The sequence below is a fragment of the Macaca mulatta genome, chromosome 14 (assembly GCF_049350105.2).
Source record: "Macaca mulatta isolate MMU2019108-1 chromosome 14, T2T-MMU8v2.0, whole genome shotgun sequence".
NCBI lineage: Eukaryota > Metazoa > Chordata > Mammalia > Primates > Cercopithecidae > Macaca > Macaca mulatta.
Window position 1 is genome coordinate 6,785,056 of NC_133419.1, and position 13,234 is coordinate 6,798,289.

At 50.7% G+C, this 13,234-nt stretch overlaps 1 protein-coding gene and 1 long non-coding RNA gene across 2 annotated transcripts; one reads left to right on the forward strand and one right to left on the reverse strand.

Moving 5' to 3' along the window:
• The first annotated feature begins 228 nt into the window (after positions 1-228).
• Positions 229-3,903, forward strand: LOC144334087 (uncharacterized). Its single transcript, XR_013403500.1, has 3 exons — positions 229-926; positions 1,679-2,827; positions 3,432-3,903. It is a non-coding gene; the product is annotated as an uncharacterized LOC144334087 (long non-coding RNA).
• A 1,361-nt stretch (positions 3,904-5,264) lies between these two features.
• GSTP1 (glutathione S-transferase pi 1) lies at positions 5,265-7,700 on the reverse strand (the record flags this gene model as incomplete). The annotated part of the gene is given in 6 exon segments (NM_001042676.1): positions 5,265-5,453; positions 5,632-5,739; positions 6,592-6,695; positions 7,061-7,148; positions 7,263-7,369; positions 7,665-7,700. Coding segments are annotated over 6 exon segments (632 nt in total), but the record flags the coding sequence as incomplete, so codon positions are not given.
• Between the last annotated feature and the right edge of the window lie 5,534 nt (positions 7,701-13,234).

Genomic DNA, 13,234 nt, shown 5'->3' on the forward strand with positions numbered 1-13,234 from the left:
TGGGATTACAGGCGTGAGTCACTGCGCCCAGCCCACCTTGTTCTTCAAACCTGGATGAGAAGTGGAAACTCAGTTTGGAAGGATCACTCAAGAGGATAAATGGCTGCAAGCTGTCAAAAAGCCACACCCATTACATGATCTATTTGATTTGTTACCTTCACAAATAAGAAGACTTTTCAGATCTGGATTTCAACTTGTTTTGTTAATAATTGTCTTTATTTGCATCACATTTTTTGTTCTTTTTTTTTTTTTTTTGATAGTTTCACTCTTGTCGCCCAGGCTGGAGTGCAGTGGCACCATCTCAACTCACTGCAACCTCCGCCTCTGGGTTCAAGAGATTCTCCTGCCTCAGCCTCCTGAGTAGCTGGGATTACAGGCATGCGCCACCACACCTGGCTAATTTTTGTATTTTCAGTAGAGGCAGGTTTCACCATGTTGGCCAAGCTGGTCCTGAACTCCTAACCTCAGGTGATCCACCCACCTTGGCCTCCCAAAGTGCTGGGATTACAGGCATGAGCCACCGTGCCCAGCCAGTACTTTTTATTCTTAAATTGATTATGCTTTGCATTTCTAGATGTCTTAAGTCAACAACAAAAAATAAAATCATGATAGCTAGATGCTTAGAAATGCTCTCACATGTCATGGCTCCTTTGTAAGCAGATGGCTCAACTGAGTTCCCATTGCTTTGTTCCTCTGTGTTTCTAATCAATTTGGCCTTGAGCCTTCACTAAATTCTGTTTTTTGAGCCCAGGAGATTGAGTCCTGAAATTTGTGATAGGAAGAACAATGTATATCCAATCAATAGTTAATTTTTAGCTAAGAAGCCACCCATTCTTTTTTTCTTTAAACCCCCCTTTGTGGCCAGGTGTGGTGGCTCACATCCGTAATCCCAGTATTTTGGGAGGCCAAGGTGGGCAGATCACAAGGTCAGGAGTTCGAGACCAGCCTGGCCAATATGGTGAAACCCCATCTCTACTAAAAATACAAAAATTAGCTGGGCATGATAGCGGGCACCTGTAGTCCCAGCTACTCGGGAGGCTGAGGCAGGAGAATCGTTTGAACCCGGGAGGCAGAGGTTGCAGTGAGCTGAGATTACACCATTGCATTCCAGCCTGGGCAACACAGTGAGACTCCATCTCAAAAATAAATAAATAAATAAATAACCAAAAAAATGAAACAAAACAAAAAAATCCCTTGTATCTGCTGATAATCAGAACATATATTCAGGACAGCTTGAATTCCTATCTCTACAAAAAATAAAAACTAGCCTGGCAGGGTGGTATGTGCTTATGGTCCCAGCTATTCAGGAGGCTAAGATGGGAGGATCGCTTGAGCTTGGAAGGTCGAGGCTGCAGTGAACTGAGATTACACCACTGCACTCCAGCCTGGGTGACAGTGCAAGACTCCATCTCAAAGAAACAAAACAAAACAAAACAAACAAATAAAAAACAGTGCAGTGGCATGATCTCGGCTCACTGTAAGCTCCACCTCCCAGGTTCATGCCATTCTCCTGCCTCAGCCTCCCAAGTAGCTGGGACTACAGGCGCCTGCCAGCACACTTGGCTAATTTTTTTGTATTTTTAGTAGAGACAGGGTTTCACCAAGTTAGCCAGGATGGTCTCGATCTCCTGACCTCGTGATCTGCCCGCCTCAGCCTCCTAAAGTGCTAGGATTACAGGTGTGAGCCACTGTGCCTGGCCAAAAGTTTGTGTTTTTTTCTGGCCTATATATGGACCAAATAGGGGCTTGTGGACCTTGGCTATTGTCCTCAGAGCAGTACCATTCTGCTCTTGCATCTAACTTTGAGCTTCCTCAGGTCCCTATCAACATATGTGTAACTAGATTACTGAGGTCAGGGTGGAGCCCATTCACAAATAGGGCAGACAAAGCATTTTCTATGCCGGACAGGAATACCTTTCATTATTGCTCTGAGCTTAAGATTTTAACCACGGCATAGGGTAGTTAAAGAAACAGACATGGTTGATTTGACAGCCTAACTTTTATAACTTATCTAGCTGGGTTTTTTTTCATTGCATCGTCAAGGTGGGAAAGTAACCAAGCAAAGAAGTCAGCAGATTCAGAGGAGGCAGAGGCGGCTAGTGAGAAAGAGGGAGAACTTAGAAGCCTCTGCTTGCCAACCAAAAATACATCCCATTATTTCTGGGGTGTTTGGGATCCTCCCTCTTTTTTTTCAATGCAGTCTGGAGATGAGCAGTTTTGTTCAGGTTAAAACTTCCCCACTGTGGCCACTAAAATTCTAAATTATTTTTGGTAAGATTCACTCATTTCTCTAGAAGAGCACGAGTCCTGCGATGGAGTCCCAGACCCCCTGGATTTAAATGAACCCAGAATTGTTTGTTTTCCTGGAACCTTACCTATTAGAGGTCTTTTACTAAAACCATTTCAGTTTCTGTCTGACCCAGTCAGACACCTGAAGCCTCCCTACAGGATTCGTTAAACTTCCATCACAACTTCCAAACCCAGTCCAGATCAGCAAAATTCAATTAAAGTTCTGGAGTTTGTATGTGATATGGTTTGGTTTTGTCCCCACTCAAATCTCATCTTGAATTCTAATCTCCACGTGTTGAGGGAGGGGCTTAGTGGGGGGTGATTGGATCATGGGGGCGAATTTCCCCCTTGCTGTTCTCCTGACAGTGAGTTCTCATGTGCTCTGTTGGTTTAAAAGTGCGTGGAACATCCCCCCTCACCTCCCCTGCCACCACGTAAGACGTGCCTTGCTTCCCATTCGCCTTCCACCACAATTGTAAGTTTCCTGAGGCCTCCCCAGCCATGCAGAACTGTGAGTCAATCAAGCCTTGTCACCCAGGCTGGAGCGCAGAGGCATGATCTCGGCTCACTGCAGCCTCTGCCTCCCGGGTTCAAGGGATTCTCCTACCCCAGCCTCCTGAGTAGCTGTGATTATAGGCATGTGCCACCATGCCCAGCTAATTTTTTTGTCTTTTTAGTAGAAACGGGGTTTCACCATGTTGGCCAGGCTGGTCTCCAACTCCTGACCCCAAGTGATCTGCTCACCTCGGCCTCCTGAAGTGCTAGGATTGGCCGGGTGCAGTGGCTTACGCCTGTAATCCCAGCACTTTGAGAGGCCAAGGCGAGTGGATCACCTGAGATCAGGAGTTTTGAGACCAGCCTGGCCAACACGGTGAAACCCTGTCTCTACCAAAAATACAAAAATTAGCCAGGCGTGGTGGCGTGTGCCTGTAATCCCAGCTACTTGGGAGGCAGAGGCAGGAGAATCGCTTGAACCCATGAGGTGGAGCTTGCAGCTGAAATGGTGCCACTGCACTCCAGCCTGGGCGACAGAGTGAGACTCTGATTCAAAAAACAACAACAACAAAACCAAACCAAAGTGTTGGGATTACAGGTATGAGCCACCACACCCGGCTTAGCCTCTTTTCTTTATAATCACCCAGTCTCAGGTAGTTCTTTACAGCAGTGTGAGAAGGGACTAATACATCTGAGTGGGAATTACCAGTGATGACCTTCAAATATGCTGTGGAAAGCGGCATGCAGGGGGCTCAGTGAAATGCCTACACCTGTTTGCTCATTGCTCCTGGAGGCCATCATTAGGCCCAGCATGGGGAGAAATCCTTCAGATCCTTCTGATGTCCTTTTGAAGGATCCTACTTCTGACATCAGATCTGCTGAAATATAAACTTAAGCCCATTTACATTTTAAAGAGCTTGAGCATTCAGTGACACATGGATTAAGATGGCAGCAGATGAAAGCAGCTAGTGCCTCTCTTAGACAGGAAGCAAAACCTAATCATGGATTTGCAGAAGCCACAGAAAACAATTTTGACTGGTTAGAGTGAAAAGTCCCAAGTTAGAGGTTAGCTGGCAGTTTCTGATTAATATAGTGTATTAGGCTGGGCGCAGTGGCTCACGCCTATAATTGCAGCACTTTGGGAGGCCAAGGCAGGTGGATCACCTGAGGTTAAAAGTTTGAAACCAGCCTGGCCAACATGACGAAACCCCATCTCTACTAAAAATACAAAAATTAGCTGGGCATGGTGGTGGGCACCTGTAATCCCAGCTACTCAGGAGGCTGAGGCAGGAGAATTGCTTGAGCCTGGGAGGCGGAGGTTACAGTGAGCAGAGATTGCACCAGTGTACTCCAGCCTAGGCGCTAGAGTGAGACTCCATCTCAAAAATAAACAAAACAAAACAGTGTATTAGTCTATTCTCACACTGCTGTAAAGAACTATCCGAGACTGGGTAATTTATGAAGAAAAGAGGTTTGATTGACTCACAGTTCTGCAGGCTTAACAGGAAGCATAACTGGGAAGCCTCAGGAAACTTACAATCAGGTGAAGGGGAAGCAGGCACATCTTTATCAAGGTGGCGAGAGAGCGAGAGCAATTCTCCTGCCTCAGCCTCCCAAGTAGCTGGGACTACAGGTACCCACCACCACGCCTGGCTAATTCTTGTATTTTTAGTAGAGATGGGGTTTCACCATGTTGGTCAGGCTGGTCTTCAACTCCTGACCTCAAGTGATCCATCTGCCTCAGCTTCCCAAAGTGCTGGGATTACAGGCATGAGCCACAATGCCCAGCCTAGATAAATTTCAATGCTTTTCTCCTGCTCAAATCTTTAGTTCTCAGGCCCAGCCAAAAAACCCTAAAAGGACAGAGATAAAATTTTGCCTGCCCTACAGTATCTTAATGGCTTTGTTTCTCTGGAGAATCCTAATAATCCTAATGTCATTGCTTGCCTAGGACACACCAAAACTCACAATTCAGCAGGAAGCCAGGAGAGCCCCCATCCAAGCAGAATGACCCTCCCATCAACTTGGGCTGCTTGGAGCTACTCAGCTAATCCTCCAAAGTCCCAGGACAGGGAACTCCTCACATCCCTCCTTCCTGGAATCTGTCCCTCTGACAGGTGCCTGCTGGGCCTAGAAAGCATGTTTCTACGCGACACTTCTCCTTCTCTACACTGTGTGGTGCTCCAGGACGGTGACCATGGTTATTTCTCTTTGTTTCTCTCTCTTTTTCTTTTTTTTTCCAATTCCAGGTTGTGAGGTTCAGTAAACACAGCCAGGCTGAGGGCTCCAGGAAGCCACTGACTATGCTAGAGCAGCATTTTCTAGCCCTCTGCTCTGCCCTCCCCCCAACCTCCAGGCTGAGAGCTGAGAACCCCTTCCCAGGAAAGACAGTGCTCACAGCAGCTTTCTTAGAAATTGTATTGGTCCTGGAGAAAGGGAGGCAAGCAGCCCCTGCCTCCCGCTCAGAGTCCCCCCAACCCTCACTGTTTCCCGTTGCCATTGATGGGGAGGTTCACGTGCTCAGGGGAGGCCAGGAAAGCCTTGAGCTTGGGCCGGGCACTGAGGCGCGCCACATATGCCGAGAGCAGGGGGAACGCATCCAGGCAGCCGGGGGCCAGGACCTCATGGATCAGCAGCAAGTCCAGCAGGTTGTAGTCAGCGAAGGAGATCTGCAGGGCAGGCGGGCCGGGGACTCAGCCAGCGGGAGCAGGCTGGGGAAACTGGGGGCAGAGGGCCTAATCCCATCCCCTAGGTCTGCCCCACTTTGCTTGAACAAATGGCTCACACATATGTCCATCTGTAAGCAGACGGTGGCGAGGAAGGCACAGGATGGGGCCAGATGCTCACCTGGTCTCCCACAATGAAGGTCTTGCCTCCCTGGTTCTGGGACAGCAGGGTCTCAAAAGGCTTCAGTTGCCCGGGCAGTGCCTTCACATAGTCATCCTTGCCTGCCTCCTGCCAGACACCACCATGTATCATCCTCCTACTCTCATCCCTCCCAGCCCCTGAGACGCCCCCTTTGTCTGCCCCAGGCCAGAAACCAGAGTCTCAGAGTCTCCTCTGCTCGCTCCCTACAATCAGGCTAGTACCAAATCCTGTCCATTTCAGCTGCCAGTTCATCTCTATTCCATTCTGCCTGTCCATCCTTGCTGGGATTTCTCACCAGATGATTGCAAAAGCTTCAGAGCTGGCTTCTCTGGAGGATCCTTCCAGACCTCACATCCAGACACAGCCCTGTTCAGACTTCTCCATGGCCCCCAGGGCCCTTAGGAGACTCCAAACCAGTGGGTTCAAGGCCTTCGGGACCTGGGCCTGCTCCCCGCATCTCTATCTCCTTACCCACCCCCGACACACAAGGAAGTGTACGCACACACACACACACACACATACACACACACATACACACTCTGCCTCTGCTAAACTGGTCCCAGGTCCCCAGATGTGCTCTGTGTCTGCATACTTTGCTTAGCTAAAAGTGCCAGCACCTCCATCCAGAAACTGGTGACAGATCCTCCTCCGCCTCTGGCTACTCCAGGAAGCCCTCGCCACCCCAGGAGATCAGAAACCACCAGTTGCTGGAGGTCTCTGTCCTTGCACTCTCCCCCACAACCCGTTACTTGACTGGTTCATGTCCCAGGCAATGAGGGTGCAGGTTGTGTCTTGCCCCTGGCCCAGAGCTGACCCAGCCCCTGCACCCTGACCCAAGGAGGGGTCAGCCCGAGCCACGTGAGGGGTAGGGGGGTGAGGGCAAAAGCAGCTTCTTTCTTTGTTCAGCCCCCAGTGCCCAGCCCTGGTGCAGATGCTCACGTAGTTGGTGTAGATGAGGGAGAGGTATTTGCAGCGGAGGTCCTCCACGCCGTCATTCACCATGTCCACCAGGGCTGCCTCCCGCTGGTCCTTCCCATAGAGCCCTGGGGTTGGGTGGGGGGGAGCAGGCAGCGTGACTGGGCGCCTGATCAACACACAGTCACCGGGGATGGGCCAACCACGGGGCTGTCTGTGAGCCCCGGCCTGGGAGGAGGGGAAGAGGAAGTGCGTGGAAGGATGGGAGACTGCCACACAGGAGGTGCTCAGAGCTCAACTGGCACCTGAGAGGCAGTCTGGCACAGGGGAAGGGCTGCAGGCACCCAGGCTTGACCTTGGGCAAGCTACGCAACCTCAGTGGGTCTCAGTTTCCTCCACTCCAGAGGGCTGCGGGGCAGCTGATTGAAATAAAAGGGCTCCGGAGGCAGAGGCTTGCCCATCCCTGCCCTGGACTTGGAGGTTCAACACTCACCAAGAGTGCGGCCCAGGTGACGCAGGAAGGTATTGGACTGGTACAGGGTGAGGTCTCCGTCCTGGAACTTGGGGAGCTGCCCATACAGCTGTGTGGGGAGGCATGGCTCAGTGAGGGGCACTGAGCTTGGCCGTCCCCCGATCCTAGTCACAGCCCCCTAAGGCGCAGCACCCCCTCCCCTTGCCTGGGCATGGTCACTTACGCAGGAGGCTTTGAGAGAACCCTCTTGCCAGGTCTCCATTGTCACCACCTCCTCCTTCCAGCTCTGGCCCTGGTCTGCCAGCAGCATGCGCAGGGCCGCGCAGCGGCCTGTGGGGAGGGAGAAGCACGAGATGTGGGGACCGGGCAGACCCCGCCTCGCAGCAACCCGGAGGAGGGGTCAGGAGTGCAGGGAGGGTACAGGGGAACAGAGATTCCACACAAGATTTCACACAACACTGGGGAGGGGAGCAGGCATGGCGGAAGAGGCGGGGCACAGGGAAGGAGGCCCGGGGTACAAGTCACACGACGGAGGGATAAGGGGGGTTCGGTTCTCTCCGCGTGCGCGAGGGACCGTGGGCTGCAGCCCTAGCCCCTGCCTCCCCTCCCTGCCAGAGGTTCCTACCTCGAACTGGGAAGTAGACCACGGTGTAGGGCGGCACTGCAGCGGACAAAGAAAGGTTTGCTGGAGCCCGGGGGAGGACGCCAAGGCGCGGTGCGCGCAGCCTGCCCTCCCCGGGTCCCATCCCTGCCCGAGGCGCTGCGGCCCCCTGAGAGCCGCTAACGGCACTGGGGACTTCCTGGGTACTCTGGGACCCCGTCCGGGGTCTCGAGGTGGGCGAGGGGCCCTGCCGGTAGCCCGAGCCTGATGCCGTGGGTTGGCCCCATGCTGGGAGATCCGAGCCCCATCCCCCGGGGGCGCGGGCCGCGAGGACTCACTGATGGCACACGCGGCGGCGGCGACGACGACGAAACTCCAGCGCAGGCCTTGCGGCCTCCGAGCCTTATAAGGGTGGTCCCGCCCAGCTCCGCCCTAGTGCTGAGTCACGGCGCCGGCCGCGCCTCTGGAGGGTCCCGCGGGCTCCCGCCGGTCCCAGTCCCGGCGGCCGCTGCACCTGGCGTCGGCCGCAGAGGGGCGCCTCGGAGCTCCCGGAGTCGCCGCGCAGCTGGCCTGGGAAGCCTGTCCCTCTTCCCCAGGTGCCCAGCGGGGCCCAGGGAGTAAACGGACAGCAGGAAGAGGACTGCAATGAAGTGCGCACAGCTACTGGCGCTTCGGGGCATCGCGAGGGGAGATTCCCTAAGAACTCTGCGATCCCGGAGCTTGCACACGCGATTCGCGGGGCAGGGGAGAGGGAGGGGTGGAGGTCACTTAGGGGAGTGGAAATGGCTTTTATTTTATTTTATTTTATTTTGAGACGTAGTCTCACTCTGTCGCCCAGGCTGGAGTGCAGTGGCGCGATCTCGGCTCACTGCAACCTCTGCCTCCCGGATTCAATCAATTATCCTGCCTCAGCCTCCCGAGTAGCTGGTGCATGCCACATCTGACTGATTTTGTATTTTTAGTAGAGACGGGGTTTCACCATCTTGGCCGGGCTGGTCTCAAACTCCTGACCTCAGGTGATTCGCCCTCCTTAGCCTCCCAAAGTGCTGGGATTACAGATGTGAGCCAACGCACCTGGCGCTCCTTCAACTTTTATTTAAAGTTCTGGGGTACATGTGCAGGACGTGCAGGTGTGTTACATAGGTAAGCGTGTGCCATGATGGTTTGCTGCACATATCATCCCATCGCCCAGGTATTAAGCCCAGCATCCGTAAGCTATTCTTCCTGGTACTCTCCCTCCCCAGCACCCCGCTCAACAGGCACCAGTGTGTGTTGATCCCCTCCATGTGACCATATGTTCTCATTGTTCAGCTGCCACTTACAAGTGAGACCATGTGGTCTCACTGGTTTTCTGTTCCTGTGTTAGCTTGCTGAGGCTAATGGCTTCCAGCTCCATCCATATCTCTGCAAAGGACATGATCACATTCCTTTTAGTGGCTGCACCTTAGGCTGTTTTCTTTGGCTTTAATGCCTGCTTTCTGTTGATTTGCAGATCTTCATTTATTCTAGATATTGATCTCTTGTTGGCTTTCAATATGACAGACAGCTTCTCCTATTCCATCAACTGTCAAGTTTGTCCAAGGAGTCCTTCATTAAACAAAACTCCTTAATTTAAGTGGAATCAAATTCATCAAGGGATTTTTGTGGTGGAGAAGGGGTTGGTGTTTACGTTTTGTGCCTTTAAAACTTCATTTAATGCAGCCGTAAAAAAGAACCAAGATCATGTCTTTTGTGGGAACATGGACGGAGCTAGAGGTTATTATCCTTAGCAAACTAATGCAGGAACAGAAAACCAAATACTGCATGTTCTCACTTGTAAGTGGGAGCTAAATGAAGAGAACTTACTATCACAAAGAAGGAAACAACAGACACTGTGGTTTACTCGAGGGTGGAGGGTGGGAGGAAGGAGAGGAGCAGGAAAGAGAACTATTGGGTACTGGGCATAATACCTGGGTGATGAAATATTCTGTACAACAAACACCCATGACACGAGTTTACTTATGTAACAAACCTTCACATGTACCCCCAAAACTAAAATAAAAGTGAAAAAGAAAAAGAAATTTCCTTTAAAGTCTTTTTCTTTTTTAAGAGCTGTATGTTGCCCTGGCTGTTCTCAAACTCTTGGCCTCAAGTGATCCTCCTGCCTCAGCGTCCCAAAGTGTTGGCACTACAGGCGCGAGCCACAGCCCCCCGCCTTCAAAGTGTTTCTTGACTGCCCTGGGTCACAACAATATTCTCCTATGTTGTCTTCTAGTAACTGTGTCTCTTACCTTCAAATTTTTTTCTTCGTATTTAGAGGCCACTCTAGCATGTGCTCTTGGCTAGGAAACCGCTTTTATTATTCTCTAAGTAAAGAGCCATTTTCCCCAGCACCATCGACAGAACAGTCTGATCTGACTTACGTGTTTTTGTTTTGTTTGTGTGTCTTTTGAGACAGGGTCTCGCTCTGTCACCCAGGCTGGAGTGCAGTGGCACAAGGACAGCTCACTGCAGCCTCAACCTTCTGGGCACAAGCGATCCTCCCACCTCACCACTCCCTGCCCCGCCCTGAGTAGCCAAGACTACAGGCCCAGCATGCCACCACGCCCAGCTGAATTTCTGTTGTTTGTTTTGAGATGGAGTCTCACTCTGTCACCCAGGCTTGAGTGCAATGGTATGACCTCAACTCATTGCAACCCCCACCTCCTGGGTTCCGCCAATTCTCCTGCCTCAGCCTCCCAAGTAGCTGGGACTACAGGCACGTGCCAGCACACCCAGCTAATGTTCGTATTTTTAGTAGAGACAGGGTTTCAGCGTGTTGGTCAGGCTGGTCCTGAACTCCTGACCTCAGGTGATCCAACTACCTCGGCCTCCCAAAGTGCTGCGATTACCCCCGTGAGCCACTGCACCCGGCCAATTTTTTTTTTTTTTTTTTTTGTAGAGACAGAGTTTTGTCATGTTGCCCAGGATGGTCTCAAACTCCTGGATTCAAATGATCCACCTGCCTCGGCCTCCCAAAGTGCTGGGATTCTAGGTGTGAGCCACCGCACCCGGCCTCCTGTGTTGAGTTGCCGTAGGTAACTGGGTCTGCCTGTTGGTTTTCTGTGCCGTTGTATTCATGGTCTATTTGCTCTGGTGCCTGTACCACATTTTTTTTTTTTTTTTTTGTAATCACTATGGTGTTATAAATCTGGTCGGGAAAAGCACATCCTCCAGCTTCTTTTTCCTTTTCTTTTTTTGACTTTTTCTTTTAGTTATTTTTGGATCTTTTTTCACCTACAAAAATGTGAGTAAATGTATCAAATTTCTTGAGAAAATCCAACATTTAAAAAAATGCTGTTAAAAGCCAGACAAGGTGGCTCATGCCTGTAATCCCAGCTACTCAAGAGGCTGAGGCAGTAGGATTGCTTGAGCCCAGAAGTTTGAGACCACCCTGGGCAACACAGCGAGACATCGTCTCTAATCTACCTGCATCAACTGTGTCTGTTGAGACGTCTGATGTCACATGGAATCTTGTTATTCTGAGAGTCATCTGTTCTTTCCGGAAGCTTTTTAAAAATTATTTTCTCTTTTTTTGTTTTTTCATTTTTAAATTTTTTAGAAAAGAGAGACAGGGTCTCACTATGTTACCCAGGCTAATCTTGAACTCCTGGGCTCAAGCAATTCTCCTGTCTCGGCCCTCCCAAAGTGCTGAGATTGTAAGTGTGAGTCACCATGCCCAGCCTATTTTCTTTTCTTTTTTCTTTTTCTTTTTTTACTTTTTGAGACAGGACCTTGCTGTGTCACTCAGGCTGGAGTGCAGTGGTGGGATCATGGCTCACTGCAGCCTCAACTTTCCAGGCTCAGGTGATCCTCCTCCCTCAGCCTCCCAAGTAGCTGGAACTACAGGCGTGTGCCACCACATCCAGCTAATTTTTGTATTTTTTATAGAGACAGGGTTTCACCATGTTGCCCAGGCTGTCCTTTTTTTAAATTATTATTATTTAATTTTCACCGAAGAACTGTGATCACAAGGAAGCTTTTATAATTTTTGTCACCTTGGGTTTTCTTTAATTTCACTCTAATCGTCTAGGTTTGGTGCTCTTCCTGGCTTGCCAAGCTCTCTCTCTGATTTGGCCTCTTGGCCCTTCGGTCTGAGGTTGGTCATCTTTGTTCAGTTTTGAGAAATGTATCTCCATTGTTTCTTCTGAGATTCCCTCTTCTCCATCTTCTTCCTCCTCCTCGTCCTCTTCCTCCTCCTCCTCCTCCTTCTTCTTCTTCTGTGACTTGCACTATCTAGATAACAGCCCTCCTAATCTATCTCCTATCACTTTACTGCCTTTTTTTTTTTTTTTTTTTTTTTTTAGACAGGGTGTCCCTGTACTGCCCAGGCTGGAGTATAGTGGCACCATCTCAGCTCACTGCAATCTCTGCCTCCCGGGTTCAAGCAATTCTCCTGCCTCAGCCTCCTGAGTAGCTGGGATCACAGGCTCCCGCCACCACGCCCACCTAATTTTCATATTTTTAGTAGAGACAGGGTTTCACTATGTTGGCCAGGCTGGTCTCAAACTCCTGACCTCAAGTGATCCGCCTGCCTCGGGCTCCCAAAGTGCTGGGATTACAGGCGTGAGCCACTGCGCCTGGCCACTTCACTGTCATTTGTGTTTCTTCTGGTTTATCTTTCCTGGGAGAGTTCCCCAGCTGACCTCGTCACTCACCTCTTCATCCTTAAGTCTCATACCTCGTATGATCCATCCCATCTGTTATTGGCTTTCTTCGATTATTGTTTTTATATCTACTCTTTCTTTTTGTTGTTTTTTGTAACTTCCTATTACCAGTGCCTTTTCTCATGTCCTCGTGCATTTCTCTTGTGTGTATTCTCCAACTGTGTGCTCCACTCATTCAGCATCAGGGGATGTCCTTGTCCCCTGAGATGTCTCCCCTGGAACCAGTGAGCTTGTGCCCTTCCCCTGGTGGGACTGGTCATTCTTTCGGGTAATATGCCAGCCTGTGGTTTCAAAGCTAAGGAAGGAGATAAGCGCCACCAGACCACAGCCAACCTCTCCCCTTTGCTATCACTCTTCAAACAGAGCTTGAGGTCAGACTGTCCCCTTCCCAACCTTGGGAAGCAGCACTGGGGGAGGTGGCTCCCCACATTCTAATGTGCTGGTGCTTGGTGTTTCCAGGGAAGTGTGGGAGGGAGGGAGAAAGCCCACCCCAGTCAGTCCCACTGTTCTCCCCAGTGCCTCACCCACCCAGCAGAGGGTAGCAGAGGCTAACTTCAGTTTAGCCTGCACCAGGGTCAGTGTTCAGCAGTGACATCCCTCAACAACTCCAGAAAGTAGTAAGAAAGGAACTGAATGCAAACTCCTTCCTTCTGGCATCCTGCCATGGCCACCTCCAGCCACGCACAGCCTCCACCCACACACACATCTCCACGCACATCTACTCACATCCCTGTACACCCAGACACACACAGGTTCACAACAGCCTGCAGCCTGCAGGAGGGGCTACATCTCACTTTATTTGTTTAATTTTACTGTTTTCCTGAAATCTCTGTTTCTCTCTGTGGTTTCTCCCATATTCCTACCGGAGAGGGAACTGAAAGCTCATGATGGTTCACCATCTAAATCAAG